Source organism: Glycine soja, chromosome 17, assembly GCF_004193775.1.
Source record: "Glycine soja cultivar W05 chromosome 17, ASM419377v2, whole genome shotgun sequence".
NCBI lineage: Eukaryota > Viridiplantae > Streptophyta > Magnoliopsida > Fabales > Fabaceae > Glycine > Glycine soja.
Window position 1 is genome coordinate 24,365,453 of NC_041018.1, and position 21,212 is coordinate 24,386,664.

Here is a 21,212-nt window from a genome sequence, read left to right on the forward strand (position 1 = left end):
ACAGGAAATAGAGTAACTGTGGCCAAGTGTACTTTGTACTAGGGGGCTATCACCTGGTAGGGAACACCTTTGGGCTCCCAGGCTGATCACCTATGGGAGGGGGGCTGTTACGTGCACAACCGGGTGGTCTCAACAAACTCAGCACAGTTCCCTAAGTGAGAGTGTCGTGTGGACACGCTTAGGCTATTTCCTGATATTTGGTTGTTGTTGGTACATACCACATTGCATCTGAGTGTTGAGTTAGGTGCATGCATCATTCTGTGCAGTCTTAATTGGGTCCATGGATGGATGATGAGTAATTGTTGGATGTGAATGATGAATATTTGTTGCATATTAGTGTTGAATAATGATTGTTGTGTATGCTTATCATGTTTGCCTATGTTCCTTGCTAATTGTGGTTATTTGGAATTGGTATTGGTTCTTTTATAATAAACTCACCCTTGCAATTTTGTATCGTGTGGTTGATACCTGTGATGATCATGAACCTTGTTCGTGGGAGCAGAATGACAGTGGCAGGGTGTAGGGAGTAAGATTCTGGTGAGGAGCCGCCGAGCCGACGTGATGACGTTGGCGTTATTTTGGGAGAGAGTTGTGTTTTGTAATCAACTCCTCCGTAGTTGGTTTTTAAGTTTTATTTTGTTGAGTTAAAGATGTAAAACTGGAATTTTAATTATATATATATATGAACATATTTAATTTTCGTTATGTGTATGACATGTACCGAATTATTGTTTCTATGTAATTATGCATAATCACTTAAGTAATGACGTGTTGTTGGATGAATTTATGTTGTGACAAAATCACTTCTATTTTCATAATAAAAAATTAAGGGAGTTCTTTTTATAAAAATTGAAATTATCGAATATTAGAGTGTGGATACCGTAGCGACGAGGCGGGTCGTTACACCAAACCCCAAGCCCCAAGCCCTAAGCCTAATCCCTAACCCATAAAACCTAACCCTAAACCCTAAACACAAACCCCTAAATCCTAAACCATAAATCCATAAACCCTAAACCCTAAACCCTGATCCCGAACCCATAAACCCCAAACCCTAACCCCTAAGCCCTAAACCTAACCCCTAATCCACAACCCTAAGTCTTAAAACCTAAACCCTAACCCTAAGCAAAATCCCTAACTCCTAAACACCAAACCGTAACCCCTAAGCCCTAAACCTAACCCATAATCCACAACCCTAAGCCTTAAACCTTAAACCCTAAGCCCTAAACCCTAACCCAAAAACCCCTAAACCCTAAACCGTAAACACTAAACCCTAAATAACCCTAAGCCTTAAACCCTAAACCTTAAGCCCTAAGCCTAATCCCTAACCCCTAAACCCCAAACCGTAACCCCTAAGCCCTAAACCTAACCCCTAATCCACAAACCTATGCCTTAAACCTTAAACCCTAAGCCCTAAACCTAAACCCAAAACCGAAAACCATAAACCCCAAACCCTAACCCTATGCCTTAAACACTAACCCTCAAACCCTAAAACGATAACCCCTACACCATAACCCCTCAACCCTAAACCTAGGTTGAGTGAAAGTGGGGAGTCCAATGTTGTAGTTAAGGGTATTCAAATTGATACTAAAGGAGAACTATCTACAATGATGAACTATGGACTTAGTCAATGTGGAGTATCTGCACATATGGCGTTGGTGTTCGGCTTTAGTTACTAAAACTACTTATTTTTCGGTTGTCTACTTTAGTTTTGTTTTTAAACTTTCTTTATTATTATAGTTTGATGTGCCACATAAACTGTATACATTAGTAAGGCATAATAAATGAGATGCGATAGATTAACTGTCAAAATCAAATGTCATACATACAACAACAAATTTACACAGAGACATCAAAATCAGTCATTATGGTGTCCGTGATGTCGTGAGGATGTGCCACATGGTCGATCCCATCTTCGCGCTTGACGATAAGGATTTATTCTGCCACGTTGTCTCCCCGCTTCTGCTTGCTCAGTCTCAGCAGAAAACTCCTGACGCAAATCAACACCTAATAAGTCGCCCATATCAGGTATTGCTCCGGGTACATTCCATTACGGAGCAAATGGGGCGTTAGGTGTTGCCATTGGGGCATCGTGTTGTTGTGAAGGAGTCATAGTGGGCCATGAAAAATGAGGTTGTGTTTCCGCAACACCACCGAATGAATGTTCGCTCGTAGAAGTATCAGTGTGATGACCTTCAAAAGGATACTGATACATCTGTGAAGAATATTGGGAAAATGTAGCTGGTGTGTAATACATTCCATGACCACGCTCCATCATTTGTTGGGAATATTGTTCCGCTTCAACAAGCTCCCTTCGTCTGTCTATGCCCCGAGTTTCAACACTTGACTAAAGAATGTGAAACTCTTGTGCTGGGAATTCAAGCTCTAATGCTGGACCATGTGACACTGGCTCAGTGATTCTCTCTTGCTCTTTGGATATAATCGCTAATTTTTCCACGTAAGGCACGAGATCATCAACTGTCCATGTGTTCCTCCCTTGTGGTGACACCATATACTGTAAAGTCTCCACAATTTCACCCTACAATTATTAGCGTCAAGAAATTAATGCTCATGCTTAACAAAATAATTTAAAGTTAAACATTGAAAAACAGATAAATACCAATGTAGTTGTGTTTGCATTGTTTGGGTCGACAAACATCTTTGCTTTACGCCTATACCACACCATGTAGTCCGAGTTAAAACCCAGTAGGCCTTCCTATCGAGGATAAACGTCGACCCTAAACTCAACTCGATTGTTCCACTGACTAATCATTGGGGCCAACAGGTGGAACCAATTCTCATCTTGTTTTCCTTTGAGCATTATGCCATGGAGATTCTGCGGTTGCGAAGGACACCCGAGAATAGGTTGTTGCAATCCAAATTGTCGTAAAACTCTATCGGGTTGGTGCCACTCAACAACATGGAAACAAATCAGTGGCACCACCGCAAACCAGGCTACACTTCCAACCACACAAATTGGAGGCAACGCTGCCATCATAGTTGCCGTGTATGGCTCCTAGACAAACTGCATATAACAACACACTTGTCAATTTTCATTCAAACATAACATATTAACATTTCATTTAACCAATACATTACGATCTTCTTACCTCATGTCGTTTCATGAGATCCAATTTGCAATGGAAAACTCTAAGATCATCATTGCCAATATGTTGATTATCATTGTCAACACGTTCCATCATTAATTATTTTCAGTTCAAATCTAATTTTTAAACGACAAACCTGTGTCCGAGTGGTTTATTTTCTATTACGGGAGGCGTCCTCTTTGGAGCCAAAGTTGTGCATCGTTCCCATGCCCACATTTGGATTAAGATGCACATACCTCCGATTGATTTAACTTTGTAATCGGTGGCACTGCACATCTCTCTATATAAATACGCAAGCACGACAGGTCCCCACACATACGTGCTGCACTGTTCAAAGTCACGTAAAAATTGTAGGTACCTTAAGGAAACTCTGCTACTGCTTTTGTTAACAAAGATGACACCTCCTATGAATCGAAGGATTCATGCACGGGTAAACCTTTGTAATTGTTCAACGTTACCGCCATCAATATTTATGTGAGAAAAATGGTGAGCCTGCCAACTTAATTTTACCACACTACCTTCAAGTTCGCCTTCCTGTGGTCTGACTCCTAATAATTCTTCACATAAATCGGCCCAATCAAAATTTGTTGAACCAATTAATGGTGCCCCGTCAGTACGAAGACCTAATAAAACTGACACATCTTGAAGTGTAATGGTAGCCTCTCCGCATCTCAAGTGAAACGTGTGTGTTTCGGGCCTCCATCTTTCAATGAACGCACTAATTAAGGCCGCATTTATCTTTAGGTATCCCATCTTCATTATCCAATAAAACCCAGATTGCCGAAGCAGAGGAACAATTTCCTCTGGTATTTTTTCTTCACCTTGATACGTCGGGACTACTCGTCTGATGTGTAATTTTCTGTTTGGTTCCCCATTCCAAACATGTTCTGAAACATGCTTGGGTTGCATCCACAAAACGTCACCATCAATTGGATCAGACCTAATTTGTATACTTGATGAGCATGACAACGAAGATGTCATTGATCCTACAAAATAAAATATAATACAATTAATTGACGATAAAATTTATACATTAATTATACATACACAAATTAAGTATATTTACAAAAAAATTAATTAAAATAATTTCAAAATATACTCTCCAAATAATTTCAAATACATGCAAACACAACTTAAAATAAATAACAAAATATAATAAATTAAATGTAATATACAATATTTCAAAAATTACATATTTCAATAACAAAATATAATATACAATCACGGAAATTTAAATGTATTATACAAATAAATTAAATCACATTCAAACACAACTTTACATAAATAAAAAATTATATTTTTTTAATTTCAATAACAAAATATATTATACAAATAACCTAATTCATATATATTCTATAAATAAATTAAATTACATACAAATATAAATTTAAATATATAAAATAATATTTATATTTTCGACTAAAAATTAAAATAATATATATACAAAATTAATGACTTCAAATAATTACGAGTAAAATAATTTATCATACAAAATCAATAATTTAAAATACGTAAAACTATTATAATTTAAACATAACATATGAAACTAATAATAACTAAAACTAATGTAATATAAAAAATTTAATTCTAACCTAATTTAAAATTAATAATTTACACTACATAAAATTATTCTTAATCTATCATATCAAATATTTAAACTAAATGTAATCTACCATATACAAAATTAATGACTTCAAATAATTACGAGTAAAATAATTTAACATACAAAATCGATAATTTAAAACACGTAAAACTATTATAATTTAAATATAACATATGAAACTAATAATAACTAAAATTAACGTAATATAAAAAATTTAATTCTAACCTAATTTAAAATTAATAATTTACACTACATAAAATTATTCTTAATTTATCATATCAAATATTTAAACTAAATATAATTTACCATATACAAAATTAATGAATTCAAATAATTACGAGTAAAATAATTTAACATACAAAATCAATAATTTTAAGTACATAAAACTATTATAATTTAAACATAACATATGAAACTAATAATAACTAAAACTAACGTAATATAAAAAATTTCATTCTAACCTAATTTAAAATTAATAATTTCCAGTACATAAAATTATTCTTAATCTATCATATCAAATATTTAAACTAAATGTAATCTATCATATACAAAATTTAAACTAAAGCTAATCTAAAATTAATAAGTTACGGTTCTTCAAACTATTTCTAATCTATTATATAAAAAATTTCAACTAAACCTAATCTATCATATAAGAATTTAAACTATTCTTAATCTACCATATAAAATTAATAACTTAGAGTATGTAAAACTATTCCTAATTTACCATATAAAATTTTTAAACTAAATCTAATGTAGCATATAACATTAATAATTGAAACTAAACTATACAAAATTATTAGCTTACAGTACCTAAAACTATTCCTTTATCAGAATATAAACATCTACATAAATAAAACATACAAAATATATTCAATATATAACTTACAAGTTTTTTAGAAAATGGAAGAACACAAAGTTCCAGCACCAACTACCTCTCCGTCGACACAAGCAAGCACCTTCTTTTTTCACCTTCTCGACACAAGCATTTCACTCTCGTCTGCACTTGGGGATATATAAATCCACCAAGTTGAAGCTGAAAGCGCTACCACGGATGGCAACATCCTCCAAGGCGCAACTCGCTAGCATGGATGGCGCCTTCCTGAGCCTACGCCTGAGCACCTGCAGCTGCTGCAGCCTACACCTGAAGCCTGCAAAGCTCAAGTCGCTGGTCAAACCAATGCTTCCATGCAACCTCCTGGATGCGCCAATACCAGTGGCGACAACACTGCCTGTGTCGCCAGTTGCAGTGGGGACATGCCACGTGTCACCTCCTCCCCGAAGGCGCCAATGGAGATGGTGTTTTTGCATGGCATCTACGTAGAAAACAATACCTCTGGGGAATAAGTTTTAAAACAGCCCTAGATTGGGAAATACTTTGTAAAAGAGGCCCAAACTGGAAAATTTGCCTAAGATTGAATTAAAAGAATGCTATAAAGTTAAGTTTGATAAAAAAAAAGAGTTTAATATTCAGTGAAAAAAGTTTGTTATTCAGTATGCGATATCAAGTTTTTAGTCCAGGCTACTAAGTCGACGGATCTAACAAGATTTATCCCCGGACTCGTCGACTAACCGTCTAAGTTTAATTTGCAAGTATTATTAATTTGTTATGTTTAAAATGTTAGTGTATTTTAGTGTAATAAATTTTAGCTTAAAAAATAAAATAATTGTTTTCCTTTTAATTTTATCCATTTTTCACTTTTTTAAAAATATTTTTATAAAAAATATTTATTTCCAAATTAATATTTAAATTTGCTGATCAGTCCGTTACTCCGTTTATTTGCAAACTTTTACGTGCCAGATACATACCTTTAAAAATAGTTTGTTTATTTTGCGGACTAATCTCTATACCCACCCGTAACCCTACCTAATAACATTCTAATTCATAAAAAATTAAATAGCACCGAATTAAAAATGAAACTTGACTTTCTAAAGAGAAAAATTAAAAATTAAAATTGATTGTAGGTTGATTCTTGGGTTTCTAAATTAATATTATAATAATTAGAATTGACTTTCAGAAACAAAATTAAATTTTTTCAATCAGTATATAATTTTTTTAAAAGAGTAATATATTTCAAAAGTGATTTTATTTTATTTTATATCCAAATATTATTTTTGAACAGAAATCATTTTTTAATAATAATTTTTCAAAATTTAAATTAAGGGAATTATTTCAACCAACAATAGGAAGGGACGCTGCTAGCTAAAACCATATATATGCACGAAATAAGACAAGGTTGATTTTAGATATAATACAATTGTATTTATTTATAGATTATGGGTATCCATTCCAAAAATATTCTCTGTCAATTAATTTACATTCTTAAAAATAGTATAATTGTATTATTATCGATGGATATATTATATAAAATATAATTGCTGATCATCATGTTTACACACGTGATAAATATATAATGATAAAAGTATATCTTGCATAATTAATTTTTATTTTTCATTAAAAAGCAAAATAAAATTCAATAAAAATAAGAAACAAAATCATCAATAACAAAAATGAAATCACATTTAATTTTTCCTTGTTAAAATCAATCATTTCTAAATTAGTATGAAGGACAAAATAAAAAACTTGGAAACGTAAAACTCAATCATGGACAAACTCATTTAATATATATATATATATATATATATATATATATATATATATATATATATATATATATATATATATATATATATATATATATATATATATATTTAAAAATAATCCTTTTATACCAAACTTTATAGTAAGAACTCTTGTATGATTTTTTTAAATCCTTCTATACTAACCCCATAACAATATATCTTCTCATTTAATATATTTTTTTTTAAAAAAAAAGTAGTATTAAGGGCAAACTCATTTTCTTAAAAAAAAGAAGGTTAATATGATGTATTAACTTAAATCTATAATGATATGTTAATTGATTTAAATAATTGATATATTAAAAGAGTAATTAAGGTAATTACTATATTCAAGTAGATAATTAAAGTAATTAATATAATAATTTGAAGATTTAATTTTGTTTCTTTTTAAAATATTTAATATACATTATAAATAATCTATTGAGTGAACATTGAACTTTTGAACATCAAACCACCTTACAAGAGTTCCTTCTTCTACTTTTCTAAATACCACTATTACGAGTTTTTCCCTTGCAAGAGTTTCTTCTTTTAGTTTTTGGTAAACATCAATATATTTTCTTTGGCGTTATCGAATTTATTTTTTGTATTTTTTTTCTTTAGGGTAAGTTTCTAACTTTTGGAGCAGATTCTCATGTCGAGTTGGTTGTAGGTCAATAAGAGTTGTATCTTTTGTCCATGTTATTTTTTTAAAATTATTTTAAGAATTTTTTTATAACTAGCTAATTGTATTTGTTGTTGTACCAACTTGTTATTACAAGTTTTTTGTATGGTGGTTGGGTCACATCTTATACTTAAAAAATGACATATTTCAATAATAATATCCCATTTGCTTTTAAAAAACATTTAATATTAACATGTTAATATTATTTTGTTATTTCTACTTAAGAAAGAAAAAAAATATTATTTATTCAATTTCATTCGTATCAAATTAATTATAACGTTTAAACAAAAAATAATTAGTTATAAAATAAAAAACCAAATAATTATATGTATCATAAAATAAATAATACAGATTAAATAAATAAAATAATATAATATATTAATATTGATTTTAATAATAACAATTGATCTTATAAAGAAATAATTTTTTTATGTATTGTTACCATATTTATTTTCTTCCTTTAAAAATAATTTTATTTTATTATTTTCAAAATGATTAATAAAAGGATAAAAGGAGAAATAAAGAATTAGAAGGAAGAAAATAAGATATTATATTTCATTTGTTGAATTGGTAGAATGAGGATAAAAACTATTGAAAACTAGTAGAACGTATTCCATTATTTACTTTTATTTTATTTTTTTCTTCAACTTGGGAGGAATGAGATAGGAAGTAAATGTTGTTCCATTTATTGTAACATATCCAAACAAAGAATAGTGGTTTTATTTCATTTTCGTTCTGTGTCTTTTCATTAATCCGAATATAACCTATCGCTTTCCATGTACCCACAAGAGTTGTGATACCAATTGATTGAAATGGGAAACAAATGAAGACGAATTGAATCTGGTTAGGGAAGAAGAAATACTAAGGACAAGAATGATTCTTGGTGTTCCAGAGACTAGGGTTCTTTAATTTCTAACTACCCAAAAAGTGTCCTTCTTTTTTCTTTCTTTCACTATACAACTTCAGCCATGATTCTCCATGTTTCTCCTATTCCTTCTTGTGTACCCTCCTTTTGGGAGGCCTTTGCTGTCGATATAGTTTTAATAAATAAAGTTCATAGTAAGATTGTTTTGGATTAGTTGCAGAGTACGTAATTTGGATAAACCAAATCCTCTTGGTTGTGCCAATCATATGGACCCTTATAACATTCATGAATCATGACACAATTATTTTAATATTGTTGATTTTTTTATTATAATAAATGACTAATTTCATCCCTCAAGTATTATCATGTTTCTAGACTAGTCTTTAAAGTAATAAAACTATATGATTAATTTCTTAAATATCGAATATCCATTACTTTAATCCTTATATTGATGTATTTTAGTAAAATTCAAGGACCATTTTGAAGGATTCTTTAATAATATTTAGAAAACTACTTAGTATGATTTTTAATATTTGAGAAATTACATTTTTTTTTTTACATTTAGGAGAGGGTAAAATTTTTATAAGGATGAATTTGATGATTTTTTTTTTCTTTTTCTCTTAGTTAGTTTGACCATTCTCCTGTGTCACTTGCACTAAAAGTTACATGAAAGTGATTTCATTACCTTAAGTTACATGGTGTAAGCACCAAGTCACCACTATCAGTATTTTTTTTTCTCAGGCTCAGGTATTTTAGGGAAAAATGTTACAAGAACTTATAGTCTTATACTATTATGATGCTGTAAATTGGAAACTCACATTTTGTAACCAAGGGAGTCTAGTTCACTTAGTTAAATAGGGTGTGTGAGTGTCTTGATACCGTGTTCAATTCACGGATAAAAAAAAAACTCACATTATGTAAACAACTGAACATTAGCCTTACAGGCATATATATCAAAACCAAAAAGTGAAAACCCTTGTATTGACACTAATGGAAGTTCAATGGTCGAGATGCTAAAGGTGAGATGGGAGAACCGTCACTACTACTACTACTTTGAGAGTCCCCTCTCCATGCATCTTGGACTTGAGCTGCAAACTGCAAATTCCACAAAACATCCTCTATGGATGGCCTCTCTGCTTGCTCTTTGACTAGGCATCTCACACAAATCTCCATCATTGTCTTCAATGATTGATCCAAGCACGCCTTGCGAACTGCTGGATCTATAATGCTCCTCCTAGCTTCACCATTAGTTGTTATGCTTGCTTGCAACTGCCACATGATTCAATCAGTGAAAGCAAAGTCATAAAATTGCAAGTTAATGAAATCTACTATTATCTAGCAAAGTAATAATTTACTTTGATACCCTATGAGCATGTGAACTTAAGTCAGAAAAGTCTACTCATTCCAAAAGCTTTGTCCATCCATAGTTAATTTATATCTTTAATTTTCAGCTTCTTGTATGTGAAGATTTATATGCACACACACACACACACATTTGATAATCTTTTCCGTAATATAATGTATTCAAATATAACAAGTTCATGCTAACTGCAAACATACATAGATTTGTTCAGCAATATTAAAATGATATTGTTAATGGAACCTGCTACAATGTTGCAAATGATGAAATGAATCATTTACTATGATACACTTTGGGCTTGTGAATGTAAGTCTGAATTTGCTTATTCTAAAAGTCTTATTCATCCATAGCTAATTTATATCCTAAACTTTCCTCCCTGATTTGTTTGATTTCATTTTCTCTCTTCTTGCATTTGATTAATAAAGTGAGCTAATGTATTCAAACATAATAAATCCATACCAACAGTATGCTTACTTATAAGTCTTAGATTTGTGTAGCAGCATATAGCAGGCAGGTGATTTAGAGAAAAATCTAGTAAAACAGAAAATTAAATAAATATAATTTGTGAAACAAAATACGCCATTGATCTAGAAAATTATCTGGAAATCAACTACTTTCAGTTTGATGGTTGTTTCAAAGTACTCTGACTTGAGCATCGGATTAGTACTTACCTGGATGTGCGGATCATATATACCAAAGTTCTCTAATTTTGAATAATTAATTGAAGGGCTAAAAAGGAAAATAATATTGGAAAATATTGAATAAAGAAGAATCTCCTTCATTACCAGATCCTTTAAAGTGTCCACATTCCTTGACTTTATTGTCCTTCCTAGAATGAGCTCCAGCAGTATTACTCCAAAATCATATACATCAGACTTGTCTTCATGTTTTACTCTGCAAAATCACATCATGCTTTCAGTGAACATCTTTCATAATTATTTTCGTAATCGGAATCACAAATATAAACTTTTCCGTGCATATGTTATGTAAAATTATAGCAAAATCAGTCCTCTTTTTCATTAACTGAGTGCACGTGCATGTTGCTCAAAACCAAGTTAAATTTCCATCAAGCACCTTTTCTTAATGCTAGGACTTCTGCATCCACTTGAAGGATTAACTTGCCCAACCTGAAAGGATAAGCAAGGGTGAATACTAACTGAAGTCATTCTATCAAGCAAAACAAAAGAGACCAAACTTACAAGTAAAACATGATTTCCTTTTTCTCAGAAAAGAACACATTATCATTCATAATTATTTTGTCCATACCTTTCTCGTGTAAGATAACAGAGGCAGGTCATAACTGCTGATTTTCGCAACAAAATTTTGGTCAAGTAAAACATCTGTTATTTTGAGATTGTTTGAATATACACCAGGGACAATCCCTGTATGCAAAAATTGGATGCCCTTTGCTACTCCAATTGTAGCTTCTATGCGTTGCATCCATGTCAGGGATTTTCTATAGTGTCCATCTGTCACATAACATGTTAAAGTGGAGGATATAAGAAATGGAATTATTGTTTCAATCTTATGTTGTGACTGAAATGACTGGTTTAACAAAGAAAACGCTTATTGCTATTGGCTCACAAGATACAAAGTTAGAACTTCATGAAAGTGATATATAGAGAAAGATTTTACTAATAGAATTTCATCAAGAGAAATTTCAATATCCATTCTTTTCTAATTATTGTTAGAATAATACCATTTTCACACTCCTATCTGAGAAAATAGTTTTTGAGAATCACCTGAGATCCAGCTCTTGAGAGTGCCATTTGGTACATACTCAAAGACAACAAATATGCTGCTGACACTTGAATCATCCAAATAACATTCAAAGCAGTGTCCAAGAACACTGACTAAATGACGATGCCTGTACTTCGATATCTGCTCTATGTTATGCATGAAATCTTGAGTGCTGTAGCTTCTGTTCATTTTTACACTTCTAATGGCAACAAGTAAACCATCCTTTAGTTGACCTCTGTGCATCTGAAGCACATAAGAAATAAAAAAGACAATTCTAAGAACAAGCACAAATCAAACAAGTGTTAAAGAGATAAAATGGTGATGTAGTTGAACCATGGCTGCATGGATAAAGTACTTACCTTATGCAGGCTGGTAGGCATGGTATATTATCATATATGACATCAACTGATCAGCATGTATTAGCCATAGCATATTTGTAATAGAAAAAGTAATGTGTCATAACATTTTAAACTTACAGACAGATTAATTCTTTAATATGGCATAACACCTCTGTTGTACCTTTCCAATTGTCTCTGGACTTATTGCACGCTTGGGAAAATAGCTTATTTAAGTCCTTATATAATTATAAAAGCTTTTTTCCATGAGAACTTATATCATAAGAGCTTAATTCAATAAACTTATTTTGATGAGCAAGAAGGAATTTATAGAAGGGCCATAAGCCATTATCATAAGCTTAACCACACATCTTCAATTTTAAATTTAGGAGTTCATACAATAATTGATAAGAGAAGCTCAAAAAAGCTCTGTGAAAGTTCTTCCAAATGCCCTCTTAATCATTTTGATCTTTGAATTTCATGTTATAAGCACTTTATCAACAATTTGTATTTTCCTATGACAAAATAATTCAAACAACCAAATTACAAAACTGTGTGGACTGAAGAATCCCTTCTTTCATCTGGGCTTAATTCATCAAAACAAGTAGTGCAAGAGCACATTTACTAAAGCTTATGGTTCAAAGGAAATAATCCTCTATAATAAATATAGACATTAACTTAAAACAAGTAGCATACCTTTCCCTGAGAACCTTCACCCATAAAAGAAGCTGAGTCAAAGTTGTTTGTAGCTGCTACAATCTCTTCTAGTGAGAAAACTCGATAAGGAGGCAGACCAACTGTTCCGAACTTCATTGTTTGAGATATATACCCTTTAGTATAGGGAAAATAAATGGTTGTCATCTATCTTTAATATGGAAGGATAGAAAGGAATTTTTGAATCAAATTTGATTCTTCTATATCATATTCTCAAGAAATTAATGCCACCATTGTGGCGTTTCATTGATATTACTGTAATATTCTGATAACTTGGCATGCAATTAAACATCTGTTTATGAAGTCCTAGTAGTACATATAGTTTACTGGGAGCTAGCGTTTTCTATTCATAATTAGAGTTTAACTTTATCCTATGTTCAACTAATCAATACATTTCAACAAAAAAAAAAAATTAAGAGTAAATTACACTGACACTTCTTGAGATTACGTGAATACTCCTCCTTTTAGTACCCCTACACTAATCCTCTTAAATGTTTGAAAAACATCACATTGACATCCCTTATACATTATATTAACCTCCTTAATTGTTTGAAAAACATTACACCATGTACCCCACAAGGAGGTTGGTGTAAACGTTATGCACAATAAGAAATGTCAAGGGGTATAATTGTCAAAAATCAATGAATATTCCTTAGGCTTTCTTCTTAATTCTTATCATCCCAATCTTCCAATAATTATTACCAGTAGATTTCAGATGCAAAATATCATTTTTTTTTTATCAAAAGCTCAGGGATGCCAAACAAAGATAAAGACAGGATGCAATTTTATATTTCCAATACGGGGAGAATTGAGCAAAACTCAAGCATCTAAAGTTAAATTACCAAATTTCGTACAGATAACATAGTTTTTAGCACTTATAAATACAATTCAAGTATAGCTATTTTCTATGGTGATAATATAACTTCAGTATTTTTGGCTACACAAAAATCCTATTCCTCATGGTAATAGGCTATATAGCCAAGACTGCAGAGTTCAATAATTCATCACACCAATTAAGAAAGACTTGCTTGTGAGTTTTTTCAAAATACTCTCCAAGTTGAGAAATGCATAAATTGTATAAGTTAGTTAGTTAGAGGGCATGTGCATTTCAGGGTGAGGAGTGAGGGAGTTACTTGCATCAGAGATTAACTTAGAGGTGTATCCAGAAGCTGCATTCTCTGATATTAATTTTGTTGGAGGATTCTTGATTTTGCTTTTGACACTTTCTCTTCTGATAATAAAGAAAAGCAGTGCAACAATTGCTACTCCTCCAAAAGTTCCACATACTATCCCAATGGAGAGAACTTCCTTAGATACTCGTTTGTGCTTCTTTCCCTCAGGCACAATTCCCACAGCTATGGCTTCAGTGTGGCAAAAGGGCAGTGCATGCTGATTTTGATTTGTCTCTAGACAATTTCTAGCATACAAGACAGTCCTGTCATTGGAATTTGACATTAAACATTTTGGTAAGCTCCCAGTCAAAAGATTTGAGGATAAATCCACTGCTTCAAGTCCAGGATTGCAGGACAGATTCTCAAAAAGCATTCCTGTTAATTTGTTTCCAGAAATGTTCACATAAGTAATAGAAGGAAGTGATAACAGTGCTAGCTGGAATGGGCCAACAAATGTGTTTGCTGAGATGTCAAGTTTCTCAAGTTGATAATATGAACTCACTTCATCAGGGATACTAGACCTGAACTTATTGTTTCTTAGTACTATAGTAACCAATTTGTCACCAAGCTGTGGAAACCGAGGTCCAAAAGCATTATCATCCAATTCCAGCACTTGAAGATTTGCCAAACGGCCCAAATCAGGCACCGGTCCATAAAAATGGTTATGAGAAAGTGAAAGAATCCTCAGATTCTCCAAGCTATTTAGCGAATCTGGGAGGGAGCTGTTGAACAAGTTGTTTTTCAAACTCAGCACAGTCAGGGCTGGAAAGGAATCCAGCCATTCAGGAAGGTGGCCAGAAAACATGTTGTCATCTAGAATGAGTGTTTGGAGATGTGACAGTAATGAGAACTGTAAAGGGATGGAACCATACAGAAAATTTGAACTCACATTGACTATTTCGAGTGATGACAGATGAGCAATCTTACCCGGCAATGGACCCCATATGCCAAGAGAAACCAAAGTGAGGACTTTCAAACTTGGAAGCCTAACCAGTGTTCTGACAAAGGAATCTATTGAGAAATTTCTAGGGAGGAGTAGAGCTCTTGTTTCACCAACTATGTGCAGCTGAGTTATGGTGCCTTCATAGCACACAACAGTAAGAGAAGATGTTGAATCTGTGCTGCAAAAGTCTGTGTTTTTGTTCCAGCTGCTTAAAACTGGTGGAAAGTTCAATTGCTGTTGAATTCTTAGAAGGGTTTTAGAGTCAGAGGATTGCAGTTGCTCTGTATGAAAGATTGAAAGTAAAACTGTTACAAAAACCAGAAACACTGAAAGATAGAGCCTATTTCCCATTATAAGACAAGGGAGGTTTTGTTATATTAGAACGTGCTCTAGATTACAATCTTGTTCAGAACTGAAGTTTGGTTCTCCTTCACATCCACAAGCAGATTCTCTGCAATTCCAGTAAGGCATTCATAAGAAAGTGGCAAGAATATATTGAATTGAAAGAATGGTGTATTATAATCCTGAGTGCGAATAAACTAAATATTCTGTGTTATTCAGAGCCAAATTTCTTCAACCACTTAAGAAAAGGTAGAACCACTAAAAAAGGTTTAGATATGAATATGATATAACTTAACATTAGAAAAAGTTTACCCCTAACTCAGTAAATAAACAAATCGACGAGTATTATTATTAGCGTAGCAGTGTTTAGAATGCAATGTGTACATTCGTTGCTTCATTCAAAATCACCAAAAACTCCCAATGAGTCCTCCATAACCAGCTATGAACTCAATCTAGGTGGAAAAATCTGAAAATCTTTTCATTACATTTCATTTTTTTCAGCCAAATTCAAAATCTGAAGAACAAATAAGTCAAACAAACACACAACAAAGTAAACAAAAGAAAAAAAAAGAAGAAAAAAAAGCATGAGTCTTTAGGCACCTTGAGAACTTGCACAGTGGACCCAATTGAATGAAATCAAAATTTCTTCTGCCATACATTCAGAAACTCATCAATAGCAAATCTCCAAAACTTGCTGACCCACAGAGAAACCGTTTTTTTCCAGGTGTCACCTTTTTCTCTTCACACACCAAGACAAACAGGTGGCACGGGTCGAGAAAGCAAAATGAAAGTGCCAAAACTCACACTCTGCACCAAGAACGGTCTGCGGTTGCAACATCAAGATTTTTTTTTAACTGTCCATGATCACAACTGGGACCTCGGCCACATTTGTCCTAATTTGCCGCGATATCAACAATCGCAACGAAACTGCAACGTGATGATGACCAATATTTAAAACCTTGCTCTGCACTATTTCACAAACAAAAACAGTTCATTAATAAATGAAGGTAGAAATTTTTCATCCATTTTTTCTTCTCTTTTGTTATGGAAGAGTCCTAAAGGGAAGCCCTATCTTCATAAAGAAAAGCAAAAGAAAAGATTCTCTGCAGTCAGAGAAGGCATATGACACTTTATTCCTCAACTATGTTAGTTTAACATGCCATGTGAGATTTGGTTGAAACAACACAGTTTGTAATTGCATGCACTTTGTTAGACAATTTTCTTCTTTTGTTATTATTTAATCTAAATTGAAGTTTTGCTTTACTACTAATTCGCTTAAATTAAAAAGTTTGCATTAAATATTAATACTCAGCATACATTACCGTGATGAAACTTTAATTCTAACGAGAAAAGAACGTGAAAAACTCCATATAAGTTTCGTATTTTTTGTAATTTTCTAATCTGGCTTTGGCTGAGAGTACTGCAACGTAAGCTTTCGCATTTTTTTTAGTCTTATCTCACTTCAACTTTTATGCATGGCCCCTTCATTTTATATGTATCTGCTTCTTTTGGCGCCTTTTTCGTCTCTTTTTTTTTTTTTTTCTTTCTTTCGTAACAATTGCTTACTCATTTCTAACTCTGTTAGTGGACGAATCAATGAGCCGGCCTTTTAATTAGAATCCTATCATTAAACTGATTTTACTTTTATAATGGCTTAACACTTTTGGTATCACATATTGCAATTGTGCAATTTTAGTCATCTGATTTCCAATTGCTCAAATTAAGTAATAGAGTGATTTTGTCCTCTATGGATTTGTAGTTAAACATTTAACTGATTTTTGTTGAGTTGACAGTGGATGATATGTGTCAATGAGATGGCAGCACGCATGTTGACATACATGCAGACATAGTTCAGTTACGATTTTGTTCTCTCTAATATCTAAACAATGAGGGATCAAAAGTGTATGATTTGCCTTTGATTGGGTGAAAGTACACGTTGTACAGAGATGATGGTTCGACGATGAGTAGATTAGATAGATTTTTGGTCTCCGAATCATGGCTAGAAACTTGGCCTCGATGTACACAATGGGGTTTGAAACAAGGTTAGTCTGATCATTGCCCGTTTTGTTTTAAAGGAATACAAATTAAATTGGGGTCCTAAACCCTTCGAAATACTAAATTCTTGGGGCCAAGGGGATGGGTATAAAGAGTTTCTTAAGTCATAATGGTCGCCTATGGAGGTTGAGGGGCGGAGCGCATTTAAATTGAAAGAAAAATTAAAGGGGTTGAAATATAAATTGAAGGAGTGGTGTAATGTGAATGTGGGTCGATTGGAGGACAAAATAAAGGTGTTGAAGAAAAGTTGGGATGTGAAAGGGGAGTTAGTGGACTTGGAAGCTAATGAAATAGAGGCTGGGAGAGAGATTGTGGCCCAGTTATATAGATGATCTAGTATGAGGTGCAACGAGTTGTGGCAAAGGTCTAGGCAAAATTGGTTAAGGGTGGGGGATGCCAATTCAAAGTTCTTTCATAGGACCATGCTTCAAAGAAGAAGACGAAATGAAATTTTACAATTGGATGTTGATGGGGAAGTTTATCAGGAGGTTGATAGTATGGAGTTAGCTATGAGGGGTTTCTTCCCAAAAACATTTCTAGAAGAGACAAGGTATGATGGGGAATGTGAAGGGTTTAGATTTTAGGAGAAACTAGATGAGGCAATTGTTTCTGGATTGATGACCTTTTTTGGAGGAGGAGAGTGTTGTTTGGGGTTGTGAGAACTTAAAAAGACGGGCCCAAATACAATTTTGGATTCATAAAGGAGTTTTTGGAGGTGGTCAAAGCTGATTTATGTTCTTTTGTGGTTGATTTCCATGCACATGGGAGATTACCACGTGGGACAAATAGTTCTTTCATTGTGTTGATCCCAAGGAAAGAAAATCATCAAAAGATTACTAATTATAGACCTATTTCTTTATTAAGTTGTATGTACAAGGCTTTGATTAAATTATTAGCCAACCAATTGCATTAGAATGGGAGAAGAGAGAGGAAAATTGAGATTGAGAAACTATTATTATCCAACCCAACTAAAAACAAATTACAAAGGTGATTATATAGTTGGATAACGACCGACTATCATAATTATCAACTAACTAGAGTTAGTGTCAGCATTAACAGACTAAACAACTAACAATAACTAACTAACTATCACAAAGTTGTCAACACTAACAGACTAAACAACTAACTATAGCTAACTAACTACTAACTAGAGAAGTTAGAATAACAACCAAAAAAAATAAAAATACACATCGAGTAATGAATACTCCTATACTCCCCCATAAGCTCAAGAGGGGTTGGAAGAAAGTCTTTCAACTACTTTGAGTTTGGACCTAAACATAAGAAATGAAGAAGAAGATAAAGCCTTAGTCAAGATATTAGTTAGTTGATCAACTGCAGGAACATGAACAACATTAGGTTGTTTAGTTAGAACCTTCTCTCTGACAAAAAATAAATCCAACTCCATGTGCTTGGTTCTAGAGTGAAGAATAGGGTTATGAGCCAAAGAGGCAATGCTGGTATTGTCACACAGAATAAAAAGAGTGGTATGAGTAACTTGAAGTTCAAAAAGAAGAGACTGAATCCAAGTTACTTATGTTGCACTAAGAGCCATACTTATGTACTTAGCCTCAGTGCTAGATCTTGCCACAACTGATTGTTTTTTAGATCACCAAGAGATGAGATTAGGGCCAAGAAATATAGCAGCACCAGAAGTTGACCTTCTATCATTAGGGTCAGAAGCCCAATCAACATCACAGTATGCATGAAGAGAAAAGGGATGCTGAAGAGAGATAGCTTGAAAGTGTAATCCCCAAGAAATAGTATGATGCAATCCTACCCCCAAGGGCATTGGATAGAAGATTCCAAGAAGATTGGGCTAGAGATGCAAGAGAAGACCCTAGGGTTCTCATGAGCCTTAGGATAGATTTCAGGTCCATGGGCTAAGTATGAGTCCACTTATCTTTGTACATATTAGATTAAGGTTTCATTATTTTTGGGCCTTGTATTTAGAGCTTCATATTGTAGGTAGGGTACCCTAGAAATGTAGGATTTTTTAGCCCTTGTATTTTAGGACACCTAGACTAGTTTTTGTAATAGGGGTAGTTTTGTAATTTCACATGCATTAAGTGAATATTTGATGTGTGTGTTGGGAAATAAATTTAATTGAATTGAGAGAAGTCCAATCCAATTAAATTTTAGAGGGGGAGGTGAGCATTTGCTTGCTACACCCCATTGTCACATCATATAGTCACACTTTGTGCATGTCCTTCATGTTTTACATGTCTCATGACACCTAAGCACCCTTAGTGGAAAATCCTGAACTTGATCTTGGATTAGTGGGCTGAACCATAGCTAAAATTCACTAATCATAATTAGTGAAATTTTGGCTCCAAAATTTGGATCCACAAATTCAATTTCAAATTCAAGTGAAATTTGAATTTTGCCTCCAATTATGTGTTACACTTAGGCTATAAATAGAGGTCATGTGTGTGCATTTTTTGAACTTTGATCACTTGAGAATTACACTTCAAAGTTCAGACCTCATTTGAGGCATAAAATTTCGTGCTCCTCCTCTCCTTCCTCCACTCATTTTCTCTTACCTTCAAGCTCTTATCCATGGCTTCCCATGATGGTGAGCTTCTTCTTGACTCATCTTCTCCTTGAAGTGGCGTCTCCAATCATCTTTCTTCCTTCTTCATTCTGCTGTCATTGAACTTCAAGAAGCAAAGGACTCCATTGATGAAGAAGATACAAGGCTTACAAGCTCCACATGGAACTACGTCATAGTACCCTTAAGATACCTCAAAATTCTCTTTACAACTTGCTAATGTTGCTCATAAGGCTTAGACATGAATTAAGACACCTTATTGATAGAAAAGCTAATTTCTGGTCTTGTTATGGTAGCATACTGCAAGGCCTGAACTATGGACTTGTACAAGGAAGGATCAATAAAATCTTCAAAGCCAAGCTTAGTCAATTTGCACCCTCCAACCATAGGAGAAGAGATAGGATTAATTAGTCTTAGCCAAGAGATCTCTAATTTACTTAGACTAATTGAGAATGAGTGATCTATCTTTTTGTTTTTGAACTTCAATTCCCAAGAAATGATCTAAGTCACCCAGATCTTTGAGAGAAAACACAGAATTCAATTGAGATACAAGGGAGTGAATTACCTTGATGTTGTTACTAGTAAGAAAAATGCCATCTACATAGACCAAGATGTAGACAATAGACCTTTTTTCATTATATACAAATAGTGATGGATCATATTTGCTAGAAGAAAATTTGAGGCTAAAAAGAGTAGCCATGAGTTCATCAAACCATGTTTTAGGTGCCTACTTTAGGCCATGGATGGCTTTGTGTAATCTGCACACATGATGTTTGTTTGAGGAAATAAACCTAGGAGGTTGAGACATATACACTTCTTCTTCAAGGATACCATTGAGAAAGGCATTGTTAACATCTAATTGTTGAAGAGGCCATTTGTGAGAAATGACAAGAGAAAGAATGAGCTAACAATTACAGGTTTGATTACAGGAGAGAAGGTCTCTTTGTAATCAAACCCTAATTGTTGATGAAACCCTTTTTCAACCAGCCTGGCTTTGTACTTATTGACAAAACCATTTGGATTTTCTTTTACCCTAAAATGCCACTTGTAACCAATAACAGTTATGGATGATAGAAGATTAACTAAAAGTCCATGTTCCATTTTTAATGAGAGCATCATATTCTGCTTACATA

The 21,212-nt window shown here is 33.2% G+C and overlaps 1 protein-coding gene across 3 annotated transcripts; it reads right to left on the reverse strand.

Moving 5' to 3' along the window:
* Positions 1-9,637: 9,637 nt before the first annotated feature.
* Positions 9,638-16,533, reverse strand: LOC114392284 (probable inactive leucine-rich repeat receptor-like protein kinase At3g03770). Of its 3 annotated transcripts, none has more exons than XM_028353351.1 (8): positions 16,077-16,533; positions 14,153-15,585; positions 13,002-13,135; positions 11,973-12,213; positions 11,497-11,699; positions 11,305-11,357; positions 11,016-11,124; positions 9,638-10,139 (listed from the first exon to the last, which is right to left on the reverse strand). In XM_028353351.1, the coding sequence occupies exons 2-8, from the start codon at positions 15,483-15,485 to the stop codon at positions 9,858-9,860; spliced, it is 2,355 nt and encodes a 784-aa protein (XP_028209152.1). In that variant the 5' UTR covers positions 15,486-15,585; positions 16,077-16,533; the 3' UTR covers positions 9,638-9,857. The 3 variants fall into 3 exon arrangements, with proteins under 3 accessions (XP_028209152.1, XP_028209154.1, XP_028209153.1); XM_028353353.1 differs by lacking the exon at positions 16,077-16,533 and adding an exon at positions 15,789-16,029; XM_028353352.1 differs by lacking the exon at positions 16,077-16,533 and having other exon boundaries at positions 14,153-15,762.
* Positions 16,534-21,212: the final 4,679 nt, after the last annotated feature.